The sequence below is a fragment of the Entelurus aequoreus genome, linkage group LG10, assembly GCF_033978785.1.
Source record: "Entelurus aequoreus isolate RoL-2023_Sb linkage group LG10, RoL_Eaeq_v1.1, whole genome shotgun sequence".
Taxonomy (NCBI): domain Eukaryota; kingdom Metazoa; phylum Chordata; class Actinopteri; order Syngnathiformes; family Syngnathidae; genus Entelurus; species Entelurus aequoreus.
Genome location: NC_084740.1, coordinates 18,510,060 through 18,527,639, shown reverse-complemented (window position 1 = coordinate 18,527,639; position 17,580 = coordinate 18,510,060). Strand labels below are relative to the sequence as shown.

Here is a 17,580-nt window from a genome sequence, read left to right as displayed (position 1 = left end):
ATAGCGCTATTTCTATTGGTATTTGTATTGCTCCATTTTTAGTGTAATAATGCTCATTGTCATTTCTGTATTATTTTTTATTTTCGCTAACTGCTTATTTGCTATTACTTTTACCATCATATTTGTACATGTCGTATTTGCTGATGTTGCTCTGTTGTTGTTGTTGTTGTGTTTGCTGTTGTTGTTTTTGTCTCTCTGTCTAATCCCCCTCTTGTCCCCACAATTCCCCCCTCTGTCTTCCTTTTTTTTCTCTTTCTATCCCCTCCTGCTCTGGCCCGGCTGCACCAAATGATAATATAAATACATTTTATAAAGTCAAATACAAATAAGGCTTTACAAAAGAGAAGTGTAGGACACTTCTCTTTTGTAAAGTAAATCTGAACAGCCGATATGGGCATCTACATCAACTATATGATTTGCCTGAAAAGCTGGACAGGACATAAAAAAAAAAAAAAAAAAAAAAAAAAAAAAAAATCATACAAACGTATATTGCTGCCCTTGCACCTGTCAGTGTTTACTTTTGTATGCACAATAAATCAACCAAAAATCCTGACTTTGGAGCAATGTTCACGGACTCTAGTATTTGGCTCTCTATTAGATGCAATGGTTTTCCGTATTGGGACCATGATTTCGGTCCTAACTTGTTCTCCGGTGCTCACACGGAAGGTACTTTTCCTTGTTGATGTCTCAAGAAGGGTAGAAATACAAAAACACACACACACACACACACACACACACACACACACACACACACACACACACACACACACACACACACACACACACACACACACACACACACACACACACACACACACACACACACGAGCCATTAAAGGCACTGTTACGGAGAGTGAACATGAAGGGTGGGGCAGCTTCATTACTGAGGCTGACTTCACGGTTGAGGTGAAGTCACTCTTGATTTGCGCTCTTCGGAGGAGGGCTTTTATGCTCATTATGATCGTGATGGCTGTTTTTGTGCCCATCAGCGGAAGGGCACCACTTGTTAAAAGTTGAGATGGTTAAAGGTGGCGAAGGGCCGAGGATGGCGTGACTGTAAGGTGAGGGCGAGGAGGTGCAGGGGGGCGCTTTGCGGGGTGAGAGAGACAGAAACACGCAGATATAAAGGCTTTTTGTTCCAAGTGAACAGAGGGTGACTGTGGGAGAGAGGGTTCCTGGCACCTCCTGAGGGCCTGGCATGCACTGCTACTGCACTCTGCGTGTGTGTGTGTGTGTGTGTGTGTGTGCATATGCTTGCTGCTTATACACATGCTCGCCTGCTTGTTTGTGAGTATGCAAATGTTTCGTTGACATCTACTGACACATCTAAAAGCTCCAGAAAGAGAGAAACAGAAGTGGGTCTGCTGCCATAGCAACGGAGCAAGAACGTCACCATGGCGATGTTCCGTGTTTAAACAAATTGGTGCCGCGAGAGGACCACGGGCCGGCCCATCAGGAGGTCTGCTAACTTTTTTCGGGGGGGGGGGACGGACATATTAGGCCCGTCAAATCCATGCAGCCCGCAATACCCTCCTACATCATTTTTATACGACTAATTTCTTCCATTCTGACCCCCACCCCAGGCCCCGAGGAGGGGCCCGGGGCCTTGGGATGCTGACATTACTCTTGCAGCCTGATAAATCTCCCCATCACTCCGGGTCTGATTGTGCTGCCGCTGCTGCTGACAGCAAAGACCGCTCCATCAGAGTTATGGATGATAGCGGGAGTAAAAAAAAAAAAAAAAAGATATATTACAACCTCTGCCTTATGGAATAAACACTTGTGTGGTTTCCCCTCATTTCAGCACTTAAATAGATTAAGGACGTGAACCAAGATACTAAAACACGTGTGCACTGATTAGTTATGAATCACTTCCTTTTTCTGTGTTGGTGTTATTTAACCACTCATCACCATTGCTTCTTTATGCAGAATATGGACGAAAACATTAAGACTCAAAATGCTGCACCATCGATCAGGCATTTAACCGCTCCAAACAAGGCCTCTAGTCAATTGGTCTTTTAAAGCAGGGGTCCCCAACCTTTTTTGCACCAGGGACCGGTTTAATGTAGGCATTATTTTCACGGACCGGGCTTCCACGTGTGCCAGATAAGTATTGCAAATAAGTGCATGAAAAATTAATGCCTGAAAACACTCACCATAACATTCAATTAGTGGGAGCCCCTGGACTTTTCCCTTTGTAAAAAAGCTCGCCATAGACTTTTGTTTTTTGCTCATTTTTGCTAGAAGTGGGCTTTTTTTTTTTGGCTTTAGTATCTGATGGGTTATAGGTGATACATCACATTTAAGGACAAGAGCATGGATATACACTACCGTTCAAAAGTTTGGGGTCACCCAAACAATTTTGTGGAATAGTCTTCATTTCTAAGAACAACAATAGACTGTCGAGTTTCAGATGAATGTTCTCTTTTTCTGGCCATTTTGAGCGTTTAATTGACCCCACAAATGTGATGCTCCAGAAACTCAATCTGCTCAAAGGAAGGTCAGTTTTGTAGCTTCTGTAACAAGCTAAACTGTTTTCAGATGTGTGAACATGATTGCACAAGGGTTTTCTAATCATCAATTAGCCTTCTGAGCCAATGAGCAAAAACATTGTACCATTAGAACACTGGAGTGATAGTTGCTGGAAATGGGCCTCTATACACCTATGTAGATATTGCCCCAAAAACCAGACATTTGCAGCTAGAATAGTCATTTACCACATTAGCAATGTATAGAATGTATTTCTTTAAAGTTAAGACTAGTTTAAAGTTATCTTCATTGAAAAATACAGTGCTTTTCCTTCAAAATAAGGACATTTCAATGTGACCCCAAACTTTTGAACGGTAGTGTATAGTATAAGAAAGCTAGAAATACTTGACATTAGTCCCAATAGATTTCTGTGGATTACTATTTCCATTCTAAAAGTTATGTATTCATATTTTGTGCAATATTTCATAGATAAATACACTAATGTTAGCTTTTTTGGTCCATTTTTCCATGCGTAAATACATCCGTTACTGCTAACTACGTATGTAATAGGACAATGTGCAATAAAACCAGCTCGTTAACTACTAGGCCAAAGGAGATGTGTATTTTTTCCCTTCAGCACAATTATTTTATGCAACAATTTAGCACTTCTACTCTTCTACTTCCATGGTCACTTTATTCCTGATCTGCCCTGATCTTAGGTCATCAACATGCCGCGGACTGCAGATGGAACCTAGATTTTGGTTACGATTTGGCACCTTTACATTTGATAAGTTTAGCTGGTGGGACTGGCCAAAGTTAAGTAAGAGAAAATGCGGCCCGGTCTCTGTGCGGCCCGGTAGCAAATGCGTCATGGACCGGTGCCGGTCCCCGGACCAGTGGTTGGGGACGACTGTTTTAAAGGATGTATGAAATGTACAATGAACTCATTATTGCTGACTGAGCAGTTCGCTCCCTACTACTATTGTAGTCCCCGTGTTGTCTCAAACACAGCATTGTTTTCATTTCCACCGGCGATGTGACATTTGCGAACGAATCGAGTCTTTTGAACGACTCCCCGAAGTGAACGATGCAAATCGATTTGCAGTTTCAACTCGTTCATTTGTGAGCCTTAATTTACGCAAATTGCGCATACTGCCCTCCCAGAATCCAATTCAGAGTCGGAATCAAAATCAGCTTCATTGGCTTTATTTATTGAGGGAGTAATGCCATCACCGAGTTCAGGTTTCGGCAACCCAAATCTTTGAAAAAGCCATATTGGACCAAAAACACAAAAAAACAAATCTGTCTGGAGCCGCAAAAATGAAAAGCCATAAATAAGTCTTATAATGAAGGCAACACATGATGTAAGTGTCTATATTAGCTATATTAGCCTACTATCAAAATGACTTTAAAAGTCTTATATAATAAGTGTTATAATGAAGGCAACACATGATGTAAGTGTTTATATTAGCTATACTAGCCTACTATCAAAATGACTTTAAAAGCCTTATATAAGTGTTATAATGAAGGCAACACATGACGTAAGTGTCTATATTAGCTATAGTAGCCTACTATCAAAATGACTTTCAAAGACTTATATAAGTGTTATAATGAAGGCAACACATGATGTAAGTGTCTATATTAGCTATAATAGCCTACTATCAAAATGACTTTCAAAGTCTTATATAAGTGTTATAATGAAGGCAACACATGACGTAAGTGTCTATATTAGCCTACTATCAAAATGACTATGTGTCGCAGGCTGAAGCAAATCTTTGTTGACAGAAATGTTGAAATGTAATATTTATTCTACACATTTTTACAACATAAGAAACCATTAGTAAATCAGAGGCTACTCAGAAGGTGAGATAACTCCTGGAAATTACTGGCTTTTAATGGCCAAAGGTATAGATGTGTGTGTCCAAGTTAAAGGAAACCACAGGCTGTCTTCTTCTAATAGATTTACTACAATCTTTGGCAAGCTGGGTAATGTTTGCTGTGGTCTGGAACAACATGGCACACAGATAACTATCAGAAATGTGTCATTAGACATGCAAAACTAAATTATATACAAAGAGGATAAAAGTAAAGGAAATTAAATGAGCTCAAATATACCTACAAATGAGGCATGATGAAGCAATATGTACATACACTTAGCCTAAATAGCATGTTAGCACTCCAACAAGTCAATAAAATCAACAAAGCGCACCTTTGTGCATTCATGCACAGCATAAAACTTTTGGTGGACAAAATGAGACAAAGAAGGAGTGGAAGATTTTACATGTAAACAAACTGTTGCGTCACAGTCCACACTATGATGAGTTCAGGAACCGCCGAAATGAGTAGGACAAAACGATGTTCACCAAATAGTCTCATCATACACACAAACATATTAAACAGTGTTCTAACAATTCTACCAATTGGGAAGGTTTGTGTCGTGTTTGTCCTCAAAGAAAAAACATACTAAAACAAAAAAATTATTTCCCCCCATGCTTTATTAAAAAAATGCTCCAGGGAGCCAATAGGGCGGCACTAGAGAGCATAGTGAAGATTGATGATCGCACTGACACACCCTCTCTTTTCGACCTAATGGGTACCCATGTTGTACGAAGCCTTCCCACAAGAGTAGAAGCTCAACGCCAGCAACCTTTTATTCCGTGTGTGTCCCAATACTTTTGTCAATATACATACAATATTGCCCATGATATGTGTGTGTGTGTGTGTGTGTGTGTGTAAGAGGGGCGCTGTCTCTCTGCTGGTTGCCAGGTTACCGCTCTAATTGAGGGGCCTCCAGAGAGGCGCTGTTATCAGAGGCTGAATCCTGTTCTGCTTTCCGCTCTCATTCTTCCATGAATTAAAGCAGCGACTTCTATCCTATTTCCATTCCACCATCTTTCTCAAGTTCTGCATCCACCACCGTTACACTTTTTTCCTGGAGTGTGTGAGCTATACAAGAGCAGACACGTCTCAGTGAGTGCTGTCGATACTTCTCTTGTTACTGTTTAATCTCCTTCTCCACTTGGCCCTCGGCATCCCTTCTCCACGCTTATCTTCAGCTCTGTCCTGATATCTTTCTGTCGCTCTGTCTCCTTTTGCTTTTTTATCTACCGGCAAACATGGCAGGAAATCCTTATCCCGTTACACAAGCCGCTCCCCCTCAGCCACACGGACCAATAAATCCAACACAAACACGCACACACAAACATTCTTGTATTTATTACCTTATTGAGCCCTGTGAATAATGCCTCCCTCTTTAGGACCAGCTTTTCTAGATATATAAAGATGTGTATTTACAACATTAATAATATATACATACTAAGCAATTATAAAAAAGCTTGTTGTGAAAAATTTGTTGGAATTTCACAAGAAAAAGGTCACAATTTCACAAGAAAAACGTAGAATTTTGGCACTATTATAATACAAGTCGTAATTTTTCTCAACGCAAGTCAAAATTTTACAAGAAAAACTGAACACTTGTGCAATATTATGATAAAAGTTGGAATTTTACTCAATAACAGTCGCAATTTTACTCAACACAAGTCAAAATTTTACAAGAAAAACTGAACATTTGTAAAATATGATAAAAATTGGAATTTTACTCAACGGTCGCAATTTTACAAGAAAAGCTTAACATCTTGGCAATTTTATGAAAAGAGTTGTCATTTTACTCGACAAAAGTCACAATTTCATAAGAAAACTTAACATTTTGGCAATATTATAATCATGTTCTAAATTTTACGTGGCAAAATTATGACAAAAGTCATAATTTTACTCAAAAAATTTGACTATCTCACAATAACCACCAAAAAATTGGCAATGTTGTGATAAAAGTCAGAATTTTATATGACAAATGTCACCATTTTGCATTAAAAAGTAATATTTTTACAAGAAAACATTGCAATATTACAGAAACAAAAAGAATATGAGAAATAGTTCCCAATTTTATAAGAAAAAAGGTTGACACATTGTGAGAAAAAGACTGCTTTTAGTTAATTTAATTTTTTGTTTGTAATTGGCTTTAATCTTCATTATTTACTTCGTTATTACAGTATGACTCTATATACATATTTGTTTTTTATTAATTTTGACCAAAGGGGGCGCATTTCAATTTCTTACACACACGTTATTTCATCTTTTAAACCGACACACAGTCAATTTGAAAAATCCCTCCTTTTTAGGACCAACCTAATTTTGATAGATTTCACCAGCAGGGGTGCAAATGAGACATTGCCTATTAGATGCATTGTTATTGGGACCATGATTTATGTCATCACTTGTTCACACCTCCTCATATGGAAGATACTTTTCCTTGTTGATGTCTCAAGAAGGGTAGAAACACGCACACACACACACACACACACACACACACACACAGACACACACACACACACACACACACACACACACACACACACACACACACACACACACACACACACACACACACACACACACACACACACACACACACACACACACTATTGTATTTATTACCTTATTGAGACCTCCGAATAATGCCTACCTCTTTAGGACCACCCTTTCTAGATACATAACGATGTGTATTTACAACATTAATAATATATACATACTGTGCAAATATAAAAAAGCTTGTGAAAAATTTGTTGGAATTTCACAAGAAAAAGTTCACAGTTTCACAAGAAAAACGTATAATTTTGCCGTTATTACAATAAAAGTCGTCATTTTACTCAAACCAAGTCAAAATTTTACAAAAAATATTAACATTTGTGCAATATTATGATAAAAGTTGGAATTTTACTCAATAACAGTCGCAATTTTACAAGAAAAAGCTTAACATTTTGGCAATTTTATGAAAAGAGTCGTAATTTTACTCGGATGCACATTGTGGCTGCCATCTTTGCTCCACAGCAAGTCTTTGCTGTCGTCCAGCATTCTGTTTTTGTTTACTTTGCAGCCAGTTCAGTTTTAGTTTCGTTCTGTATAGCCTTCCCTAAGCTTCAATGCCTTTTCTTAGGGGCACTCACTTTTTGTTTATTTTTGGTTTAAGCATTACATACCTTTTTATCTGCACGCTGCCTCCCGCTGTTTCCGACATCTACAAAGCAATTAGCTACCTGCTGCCACCTACTGATATGGAAGAGTATTACATGGTTACTCTGCCGAGCTCTAGACAGCACAGACACTCAACAACAACACATCATTTGCAGACTATAATTACTGGTTTGCAAAAAATATTTTTAACCCAAATAGTTTAAATTAGATAATCTCCCACGCCGCACACTGCAAAAAGTCAGTGTTCAAAAACAAGAAAAAAAATTACAAAAATTAGGGGTATTTTATTTGAACTAAGCAAAATTATCTGCCAATAGAACAAGACAATTTGGCTTGTCAAGACTTTCCAAAACAAGTAAACTTAGCTAACTTCAATGAACCCAAAAATACCTTAAAAAAAGTATATTCTCACTAATAACAACTGCACTTTTCTTGGTGCCAACTGTACTACTATATGAGTTCATCTTTTCTCTTGTTTCATTGTAAATAAAACAGCAAAGTCCATTTGGCTGTCATCTGTTTTAATTATGAGACAAAATTGTGTCAAAGTCATCTTTTTTTTTTCATGCTTGAAATAGGAAATTATTACTTTGGAAAAGTAGTTTTATACTTGTGAGTGTTGATGACACAGCTTTGCAACAGTTGATATTCTAGTTTTAAGCATGTTTTACTCAATATAGGTCATCACATCTCAGCAACAAGCTGTAATATCTTACTGAGATCATTTAGGACCAAAACCCTTAAAACAAGTAAAACAATTGTCTGACCAGTCTTCCTCTCAGGGAATTAAAGTCACTGGTCAATCCCAAATTCTTTCAGATGACATATATGCTGAGTAAGAAGGACCATCAAGACAGAATAGGAATATTATCAAGTTTTACTAAAGCTTAAGGAGACCAGTCCTTACAAATGCGCTGATACCAGCATCTCGAAATAGTCTGAAAATCAAACGTGAAGAGACAATTTATTGAATACGAAAACAGCCCCCACCCTGCCCAGAAAGGAATACAGCCTCGTTGTTCTAATACTGACAAGGTAAAAAGGGATGATGCTATACTCCCACATTCCAACCCCTTCAAGGTAATGCACAGAGTTTACTTGCGGACATAAGATACAAGCAAAAAGAGTACACATGGGAAAATATTAGCTGCTTTAAACATGACTATGAATAAAGGAAGAACTCTTAAAAATATATGCATTCTCCACACACTAACATAAAATCTGCTTAGTGAGAAGAATTATCTTATCAGACAGAAAATAAGCAAATATCACCCTTATTTGAGATATTTAATCTTACTTAGATTTCAGTTTTTGCAGTGGCACCAGACTGTATCTCACACAGTGGTTGAAAAACACTGACTTAATGTTCCTTTTCCAGTTTTTCCTCCACCTTCCACCCACTTTCAGTGTGTCCCATGGCATCACCTCCTGCTCTGCCTTCCATCTATCTACCTCTCTGCATTGCAGACTCGCTTCCCTTTTGCCCTCCGCCGCAAAGTAGACGCACAGCTGTCATGCATTGCTTCTTCTTAGGTAGGAAAGCATTATGATTGTCGTGAATGCACATAAAGACGAGTGAAAGCGTGGAAGTGCACACATTGCAAAGGAGGCAAGGACAAGAGGTAGTGAACGGGGAGGTTGGACATTGCTCCCTTTTTAGTCGAGTGTTCCCTTAGCAACCGCCAGCTTCACTGTTGTGAATCACGTAACTCAAAACGGCAACAAGACTCCCACACAGGTCCAAATATGTGACGCAGGAGTCAGACATGGCGTTAGCGGATCAAACACAAACTACTGGACAAAGTACCGACATTCCACACCAGAATGAGTTCCATCCTAAGCATACCTTGTAACAACAGTTCTCCTGGTGGACCATCCTTCACAGCATCCTAGACCGAGGCTGCAGGCCGGGAGAAGAAGACCGCGACGGGGAGAAGGTTCCCAGCCTGCAGTGGTATTCCAGACGGGGCGAGGAGTGGGGGGGATCCCGCCCTGTTTTTTTTTTCAACAGAACTACCCGAGTAACCCCCCTAAAAAATAAAACCCGTTTGCCTTGCCAGTTGAGTCTTCTTGTCGTTCTGCTTGTTTTCGGCTATGTTTGTGAAGACCGGACCGCTTCCCCCCCTAATGGCTAAAAGAGAGAGAGGAGGAGGGGTGAGAGAAGCAGCCAGAGCACACACGCTCTGAAAAGGGGGAGGAGCAAGTGCATTGAGTATGTGGAGTGGGGAGAGAGGACGTGGAAGGAGGGAAGGGTCCGGAGGTCAAGGTCAAGGTTCCAATGGACTCGCACCTGACCGCTGACCCGCTTTTATTTTCATCTTTTTACGTTAATCCAGTTTGAAACAACTTCACTGCCTTGCAGCCAAACATGCAATATCGGACTGAGCTTGAAGGATAGTAGCAAGCAGCACCGCTTACTGTACGCACGACAACAAAAAACTACCTTTGTAGGTTCCTGCACAATCGAATGAGACCCTATACCAGGCCTGGGCAATTATTTTGACTCAGGGGGCCAAATTTAGAGAAAGAAATGTGTTCGGGGGCCGGTATAGCTATTTTTAGGAACACTAATACAAAAACTCACAATAATGTGAGGGGCTTTCTGCTCCGCCGCTCCCAGTCTGTGGAACGCTCTCCCTGACCACCTGAGGGCACCACAGACTGTGGATGCTTTTAAAAAAGGCTTAAAAACCCTTCTTTTTAAAAAAGCCTTTTTTTTTTTTTTTTTAGATATATGCATACTAGTTCTAGATATTAGGCTGTTCTAGTTTTTATTTTTATTATCTTAAAAAAATTTTTTTAATACACTGTAGCACTTTAAGGTTGTTTGCTCAATGTAAAGTGCTTTTTACAAATAAAATCTATTATTATTATTATTGTCTGATTAAATGCTAAAAACGTTATGACAGACCGCCTGAAAAAGCGGAATGGAATTTTAATTTTTTTTACTGAATGAGGGAAGGGTCCGGAAGTCAAGGTTCCAATGGACTCGCACCGGACCGCTGACCCGCATTTATTTTCATCTTTTTACGTTAATCCAGTTTGAAACAACTTCACTGCCTTGCAGTCAAACATGCAATATCGGACTGAGCTTGCAGGATAGTAGCAAGCAGCACCGCTTACTCTACGCACGACAACAAAAAACTACCTTTGTAGTTTCCTGCACAATCGAATGAGACCCTATACCAGGCCTGGGCAATTATTTTGACTCAGGGGGCCAAATTTAGAGAAAGAAATGTGTTTGGGGGCCGGTATAGCTATTTTTAGGAACACTAATACAAAAACTCACAATAATGTGAAGGGCTTTCTGCTCCGCTGCTCCCAGTCTGTGGAACGCTCTCCCTGACCACCTGAGGGCACCACAGACTGTGGATGCTTTTTAAAAAAGGCTTAAAAACCCTTCTTTTTAAAAAAGCCTTTTTTTTTTTTTTAGATGTATGCATACTAGTTCTAGATATTAGGCTGTTCTAGTTTTTATTTTTATTATCTTAAACATTTTTTTTTAATACACTGTAGCACTTTAAGGTTGTTTGCTCAATGTAAAGTGCTTTTTACAAATAAAATCTATTATTATTATTAATGTCTGATTAAATGCTAAAAACGTTATGACAGACCGCCTGAAAAAGCGGAATGGAATTTTAATTTTTTTTGCTGAATGAGGGAAGGGTCCGGAAGTCAAGGTTCCAATGGACTCGCACCGGACCGCTGACCCGCATTTATTTTCATCTTTTTACGTTAATCCAGTTTGAAACAACTTCACTGCCTTGCAGTCAAACATGCAATATCGGACTGAGCTTGAAGGATAGTAGCAAGCAGCACCGCTTACTCTACGCACAACAACAAAAAACTACCTTTGTAGGTTCCTGCACAATCGAATGAGACCCTATACCAGGCCTGGGCAATTATTTTGACTCAGGGGGCCAAATTTAGAGAAAGAAATGTGTTCGGGGGCCGGTATAGCTATTTTTTAGGAACACTAATACAAAAACTCACAATAATGTGAGGGGCTTTCTGCTCCGCCGCTCCCAGTCTGTGGAACGCTCTCCCTGACCACCTGAGGGCACCACAGACTGTGGATGCTTTTAAAAAAGGCTTAAAAACCCTTCTTTTTAAAAAAGCCTTTTTTTTTTTTTTTTTAGATATATGCATACTAGTTCTAGATATTAGGCTGTTCTAGTTTTTATTTTTATTATCTTAAACATTTTTTTTTAATACACTGTAGCACTTTAAGGTTGTTTGCTCAATGTAAAGTGCTTTTTACAAATAAAATCTATTATTATTATTAATGTCTGATTAAATGCTAAAAACGTTATGACAGACCGCCTGAAAAAGCGGAATGGAATTTTAATTTTTTTTACTGAATGAGGGAAGGGTCCGGAAGTCAAGGTTCCAATGGACTCGCACCGGACCGCTGACCCGCATTTATTTTCATCTTTTTACGTTAATCCAGTTTGAAACAACTTCACTGCCTTGCAGCCAAACATGCAATATCGGACTGAGCTTGCAGGATAGTAGCAAGCAGCACCGCTTACTCTACGCACGACAACAAAAAACTACCTCTGTAGGTTCCTGCACAATCAAATGAGACCCTATACCAGGCCTGGGCAATTATATTGACTCAGGGGGCCAAATTTAGAGAAAGAAATGTGTTCGGGGGCCGGTATAGCTATTTTTAGGAACACTAATACAAAAACTCACAATAATGTGAGGGGCTTTCTGCTCCGCCGCTCCCAGTCTGTGGAACGCTCTCCCTGACCACCTGAGGGCACCACAGACTGTGGATGCTTTTAAAAAAGGCTTAAAAGCCCTTCTTTTTAAAAAAGCCTTTTTTTTTTTTTTTTTAGATATATGCATACTAGTTCTAGATATTAGGCTGTTCTAGTTTTTATTTTTATTATCTTAAACATTTTTTTTTAATACACTGTAGCACTTTAAGGTTGTTTGCTCAATGTAAAGTGCTTTTTACAAATAAAATCTATTATTATTATTAATGTCTGATTAAATGCTAAAAACGTTATGACAGACCGCCTGAAAAAGCGGAATGGAATTTTAATTTTTTTTGCTGAATGAGGGAAGGGTCCGGAAGTCAAGGTTCCAATGGACTCGCACCGGACCGCTGACCCGCTTTTATTTTCATCTTTTTACGTTAATCCAGTTTGAAACAACTTCACTGCCTTGCAGTCAAACATGCAATATCGGACTGAGCTTGCAGGATAGTAGCAAGCAGCACCGCTTACTCTACGCACGACAACAAAAAACTACCTCTGTAGGTTCCTGCACAATCGAATGAGACCCTATACCAGGCCTGGGCAATTATATTGACTCAGGGGGCCAAATTTAGAGAAAGAAATGTGTTCGGGGGCCGGTATAGCTATTTTTAGGAACACTAATACAAAAACTCACAATAATGTGAGGGGCTTTCTGCTCCGCCGCTCCCAGTCTGGGGAACGCTCTCCCTGACCACCTGAGGGCACCACAGACTGTGGATGCTTTTAAAAAAGGCTTAAAAACCCTTCTTTTTAAAAAAGCCTTTTTTTTTTTTTTTTTTTTAGATATATGCATACTAGTTCTAGATATTAGGCTGTTCTAGTTTTTATTTTTATTATCTTAAAAAAATTTTTTTAATACACTGTAGCACTTTAAGGTTGTTTGCTCAATGTAAAGTGCTTTTTACAAATAAAATCTATTATTATTATTATTGTCTGATTAAATGCTAAAAACGTTATGACAGACCGCCTGAAAAAGCGGAATGGAATTTTAATTTTTTTTACTGAATGAGGGAAGGGTCCGGAAGTCAAGGTTCCAATGGACTCGCACCGGACCGCTGACCCGCATTTATTTTCATCTTTTTACGTTAATCCAGTTTGAAACAACTTCACTGCCTTGCAGTCAAACATGCAATATCGGACTGAGCTTGCAGGATAGTAGCAAGCAGCACCGCTTACTCTACGCACGACAACAAAAAACTACCTTTGTAGTTTCCTGCACAATCGAATGAGACCCTATACCAGGCCTGGGCAATTATTTTGACTCAGGGGGCCAAATTTAGAGAAAGAAATGTGTTTGGGGGCCGGTATAGCTATTTTTAGGAACACTAATACAAAAACTCACAATAATGTGAAGGGCTTTCTGCTCCGCTGCTCCCAGTCTGTGGAACGCTCTCCCTGACCACCTGAGGGCACCACAGACTGTGGATGCTTTTTAAAAAAGGCTTAAAAACCCTTCTTTTTAAAAAAGCCTTTTTTTTTTTTTTTAGATGTATGCATACTAGTTCTAGATATTAGGCTGTTCTAGTTTTTATTTTTATTATCTTAAACATTTTTTTTTAATACACTGTAGCACTTTAAGGTTGTTTGCTCAATGTAAAGTGCTTTTTACAAATAAAATCTATTATTATTATTAATGTCTGATTAAATGCTAAAAACGTTATGACAGACCGCCTGAAAAAGCGGAATGGAATTTTAATTTTTTTTGCTGAATGAGGGAAGGGTCCGGAAGTCAAGGTTCCAATGGACTCGCACCGGACCGCTGACCCGCATTTATTTTCATCTTTTTACGTTAATCCAGTTTGAAACAACTTCACTGCCTTGCAGTCAAACATGCAATATCGGACTGAGCTTGAAGGATAGTAGCAAGCAGCACCGCTTACTCTACGCACAACAACAAAAAACTACCTTTGTAGGTTCCTGCACAATCGAATGAGACCCTATACCAGGCCTGGGCAATTATTTTGACTCAGGGGGCCAAATTTAGAGAAAGAAATGTGTTCGGGGGCCGGTATAGCTATTTTTTAGGAACACTAATACAAAAACTCACAATAATGTGAGGGGCTTTCTGCTCCGCCGCTCCCAGTCTGTGGAACGCTCTCCCTGACCACCTGAGGGCACCACAGACTGTGGATGCTTTTAAAAAAGGCTTAAAAACCCTTCTTTTTAAAAAAGCCTTTTTTTTTTTTTTTTTAGATATATGCATACTAGTTCTAGATATTAGGCTGTTCTAGTTTTTATTTTTATTATCTTAAACATTTTTTTTTAATACACTGTAGCACTTTAAGGTTGTTTGCTCAATGTAAAGTGCTTTTTACAAATAAAATCTATTATTATTATTAATGTCTGATTAAATGCTAAAAACGTTATGACAGACCGCCTGAAAAAGCGGAATGGAATTTTAATTTTTTTTACTGAATGAGGGAAGGGTCCGGAAGTCAAGGTTCCAATGGACTCGCACCGGACCGCTGACCCGCATTTATTTTCATCTTTTTACGTTAATCCAGTTTGAAACAACTTCACTGCCTTGCAGCCAAACATGCAATATCGGACTGAGCTTGCAGGATAGTAGCAAGCAGCACCGCTTACTCTACGCACGACAACAAAAAACTACCTCTGTAGGTTCCTGCACAATCAAATGAGACCCTATACCAGGCCTGGGCAATTATATTGACTCAGGGGGCCAAATTTAGAGAAAGAAATGTGTTCGGGGGCCGGTATAGCTATTTTTAGGAACACTAATACAAAAACTCACAATAATGTGAGGGGCTTTCTGCTCCGCCGCTCCCAGTCTGTGGAACGCTCTCCCTGACCACCTGAGGGCACCACAGACTGTGGATGCTTTTAAAAAAGGCTTAAAAGCCCTTCTTTTTAAAAAAGCCTTTTTTTTTTTTTTTTAGATATATGCATACTAGTTCTAGATATTAGGCTGTTCTAGTTTTTATTTTTATTATCTTAAACATTTTTTTTTAATACACTGTAGCACTTTAAGGTTGTTTGCTCAATGTAAAGTGCTTTTTACAAATAAAATCTATTATTATTATTAATGTCTGATTAAATGCTAAAAACGTTATGACAGACCGCCTGAAAAAGCGGAATGGAATTTTAATTTTTTTTGCTGAATGAGGGAAGGGTCCGGAAGTCAAGGTTCCAATGGACTCGCACCGGACCGCTGACCCGCTTTTATTTTCATCTTTTTACGTTAATCCAGTTTGAAACAACTTCACTGCCTTGCAGTCAAACATGCAATATCGGACTGAGCTTGCAGGATAGTAGCAAGCAGCACCGCTTACTCTACGCACGACAACAAAAAACTACCTCTGTAGGTTCCTGCACAATCGAATGAGACCCTATACCAGGCCTGGGCAATTATATTGACTCAGGGGGCCAAATTTAGAGAAAGAAATGTGTTCGGGGGCCGGTATAGCTATTTTTAGGAACACTAATACAAAAACTCACAATAATGTGAGGGGCTTTCTGCTCCGCCGCTCCCAGTCTGGGGAACGCTCTCCCTGACCACCTGAGGGCACCACAGACTGTGGATGCTTTTAAAAAAGGCTTAAAAACCCTTTTTAAAAAAGCCTTTTTTTTTTTTTTTTTTTTAGATATATGCATACTAGTTCTAGATATTAGGCTGTTCTAGTTTTTATTTTTATTATCTTAAAAAAATTTTTTTAATACACTGTAGCACTTTAAGGTTGTTTGCTCAATGTAAAGTGCTTTTTACAAATAAAATCTATTATTATTATTAATGTCTGATTAAATGCTAAAAACGTTATGACAGACCGCCTGAAAAAGCGGAATGGAATTTTAATTTTTTTTGCTGAATGAGGGAAGGGTCCGGAAGTCAAGGTTCCAATGGACTCGCACCGGACCGCTGACCCGCTTTTATTTTCATCTTTTTACGTTAATCCAGTTTGAAACAACTTCACTGCCTTGCAGTCAAACATGCAATATCGGACTGAGCTTGAAAGATAGTAGCAAGCAGCACCGCTTACTCTACGCAAGACAACAAAAAACTACCTCTGTAGGTTCCTGCACAATCGAATGAGACCCTATACCAGGCCTGGGCAATTATTTTGACTCAGGGGGCCAAATTTAGAGAAAGAAATGTGTTCGGGGGCCGGTATAGCTATTTTTAGGTACACTAATACAAAAACTCACAATAATGTGAGGGGCTTTCTGCTCCGCCGCTCCCAGTCTGTGGAACGCTCTCCCTGACCACCTGAGGGCACCACAGACTGTGGATGCTTTTAAAAAAGGCTTAAAAACCCTTCTTTTTAAAAAAGCCTTTTTTTTTTTTTTTAGATATATGCATACTAGTTCTAGATATTAGGCTGTTCTAGTTTGTATTTTTATTATCTTAAACATTTTTTTTTAATACACTGTAGCACTTTAAGGTTGTTTGCTCAATGTAAAGTGCTTTTTACAAATAAAATCTATTATTATTATTAATGTCTGATTAAATGCTAAAAACGTTATGACAGACCGCCTGAAAAAGCGGAATGGAATTTTAATTTTTTTTGCTGAATGAGGGAAGGGTCCGGAGGTCAAGGTTCCAATGGACTCGCACCTGACCGCTGACCCGCTTTTATTTTCATCTTTTTACGTGAATCCAGTTTGAAACAACTTCACTGCCTTGCAGTCAAACATGCAATATCGGACTGAGCTTGAAAGATAGTAGCAAGCAGCACCGCTTACTGTACGCAAGACAACAAAAAACTACCTTTGTAGTTTCCTGCACAATCAAATGAGACCCTATACCGGGCCTGGGCAATTATTTTAACTCAGGGGGCCAAATTTAGAGAAAGAAATGTGTTCGGGGGCCGGTATAGCTATTTTTTAGGAACACTAATACAAAAACTCACAATAATGTGAGGGGCTTTCTGCTCCGCCGCTCCCAGTCTGTGGCACGCTCTCCCTGACCACCTGAGGGCACCACAGACTGTAGATGCTTTTAAAAAAGGCTTAAAAACCCTTCTTTTTAAAAAAGCCTTTTTTTTAAAATAGATATATGCATACTAGTTCTAGATATTAGGCTGTTCTAGTTTTTATTTTTATTATCTTTTAAAACAATTTTTTAGTACACTGTAGCACTTTGAGGTTGTTTGCTCAATGTAAAGTGCTTTTTACAAATAAAATCTATTATTATTATTAATGTCTGATTGAATGCTAAAAACGTTATGACAGACCGCCTGAAAAAACGGAATGGAATTTTAATTTTTTTTACTGAATGAGACACCCAGAATGTACATGAAAATAAAGAATGTGGGATTTACAATATTAACTATGAACAATAAAACACTGAATATTG

The 17,580-nt window shown here is 39.0% G+C and overlaps 1 protein-coding gene across 5 annotated transcripts in view; it reads right to left on the bottom strand.

Annotated features, from left to right (window-relative positions):
- Window positions 1-17,580, bottom strand: part of schip1 (schwannomin interacting protein 1) — a 938,589-nt gene that overhangs the window by 62,991 nt on the left and 858,018 nt on the right. The window contains exon 1 of one of the 5 annotated variants that reach the window (XM_062060224.1): window positions 9,347-9,656. The exons of the other annotated variants lie outside the window; for them this stretch is intronic. Within the exon in view, the coding sequence (XP_061916208.1) occupies window positions 9,347-9,376 (30 nt within the window). The 5' untranslated portion in view covers window positions 9,377-9,656. Of the gene's footprint in view, window positions 1-9,346; window positions 9,657-17,580 lie in introns of those variants that run through there. 5 annotated transcript variants of the gene reach the window in all.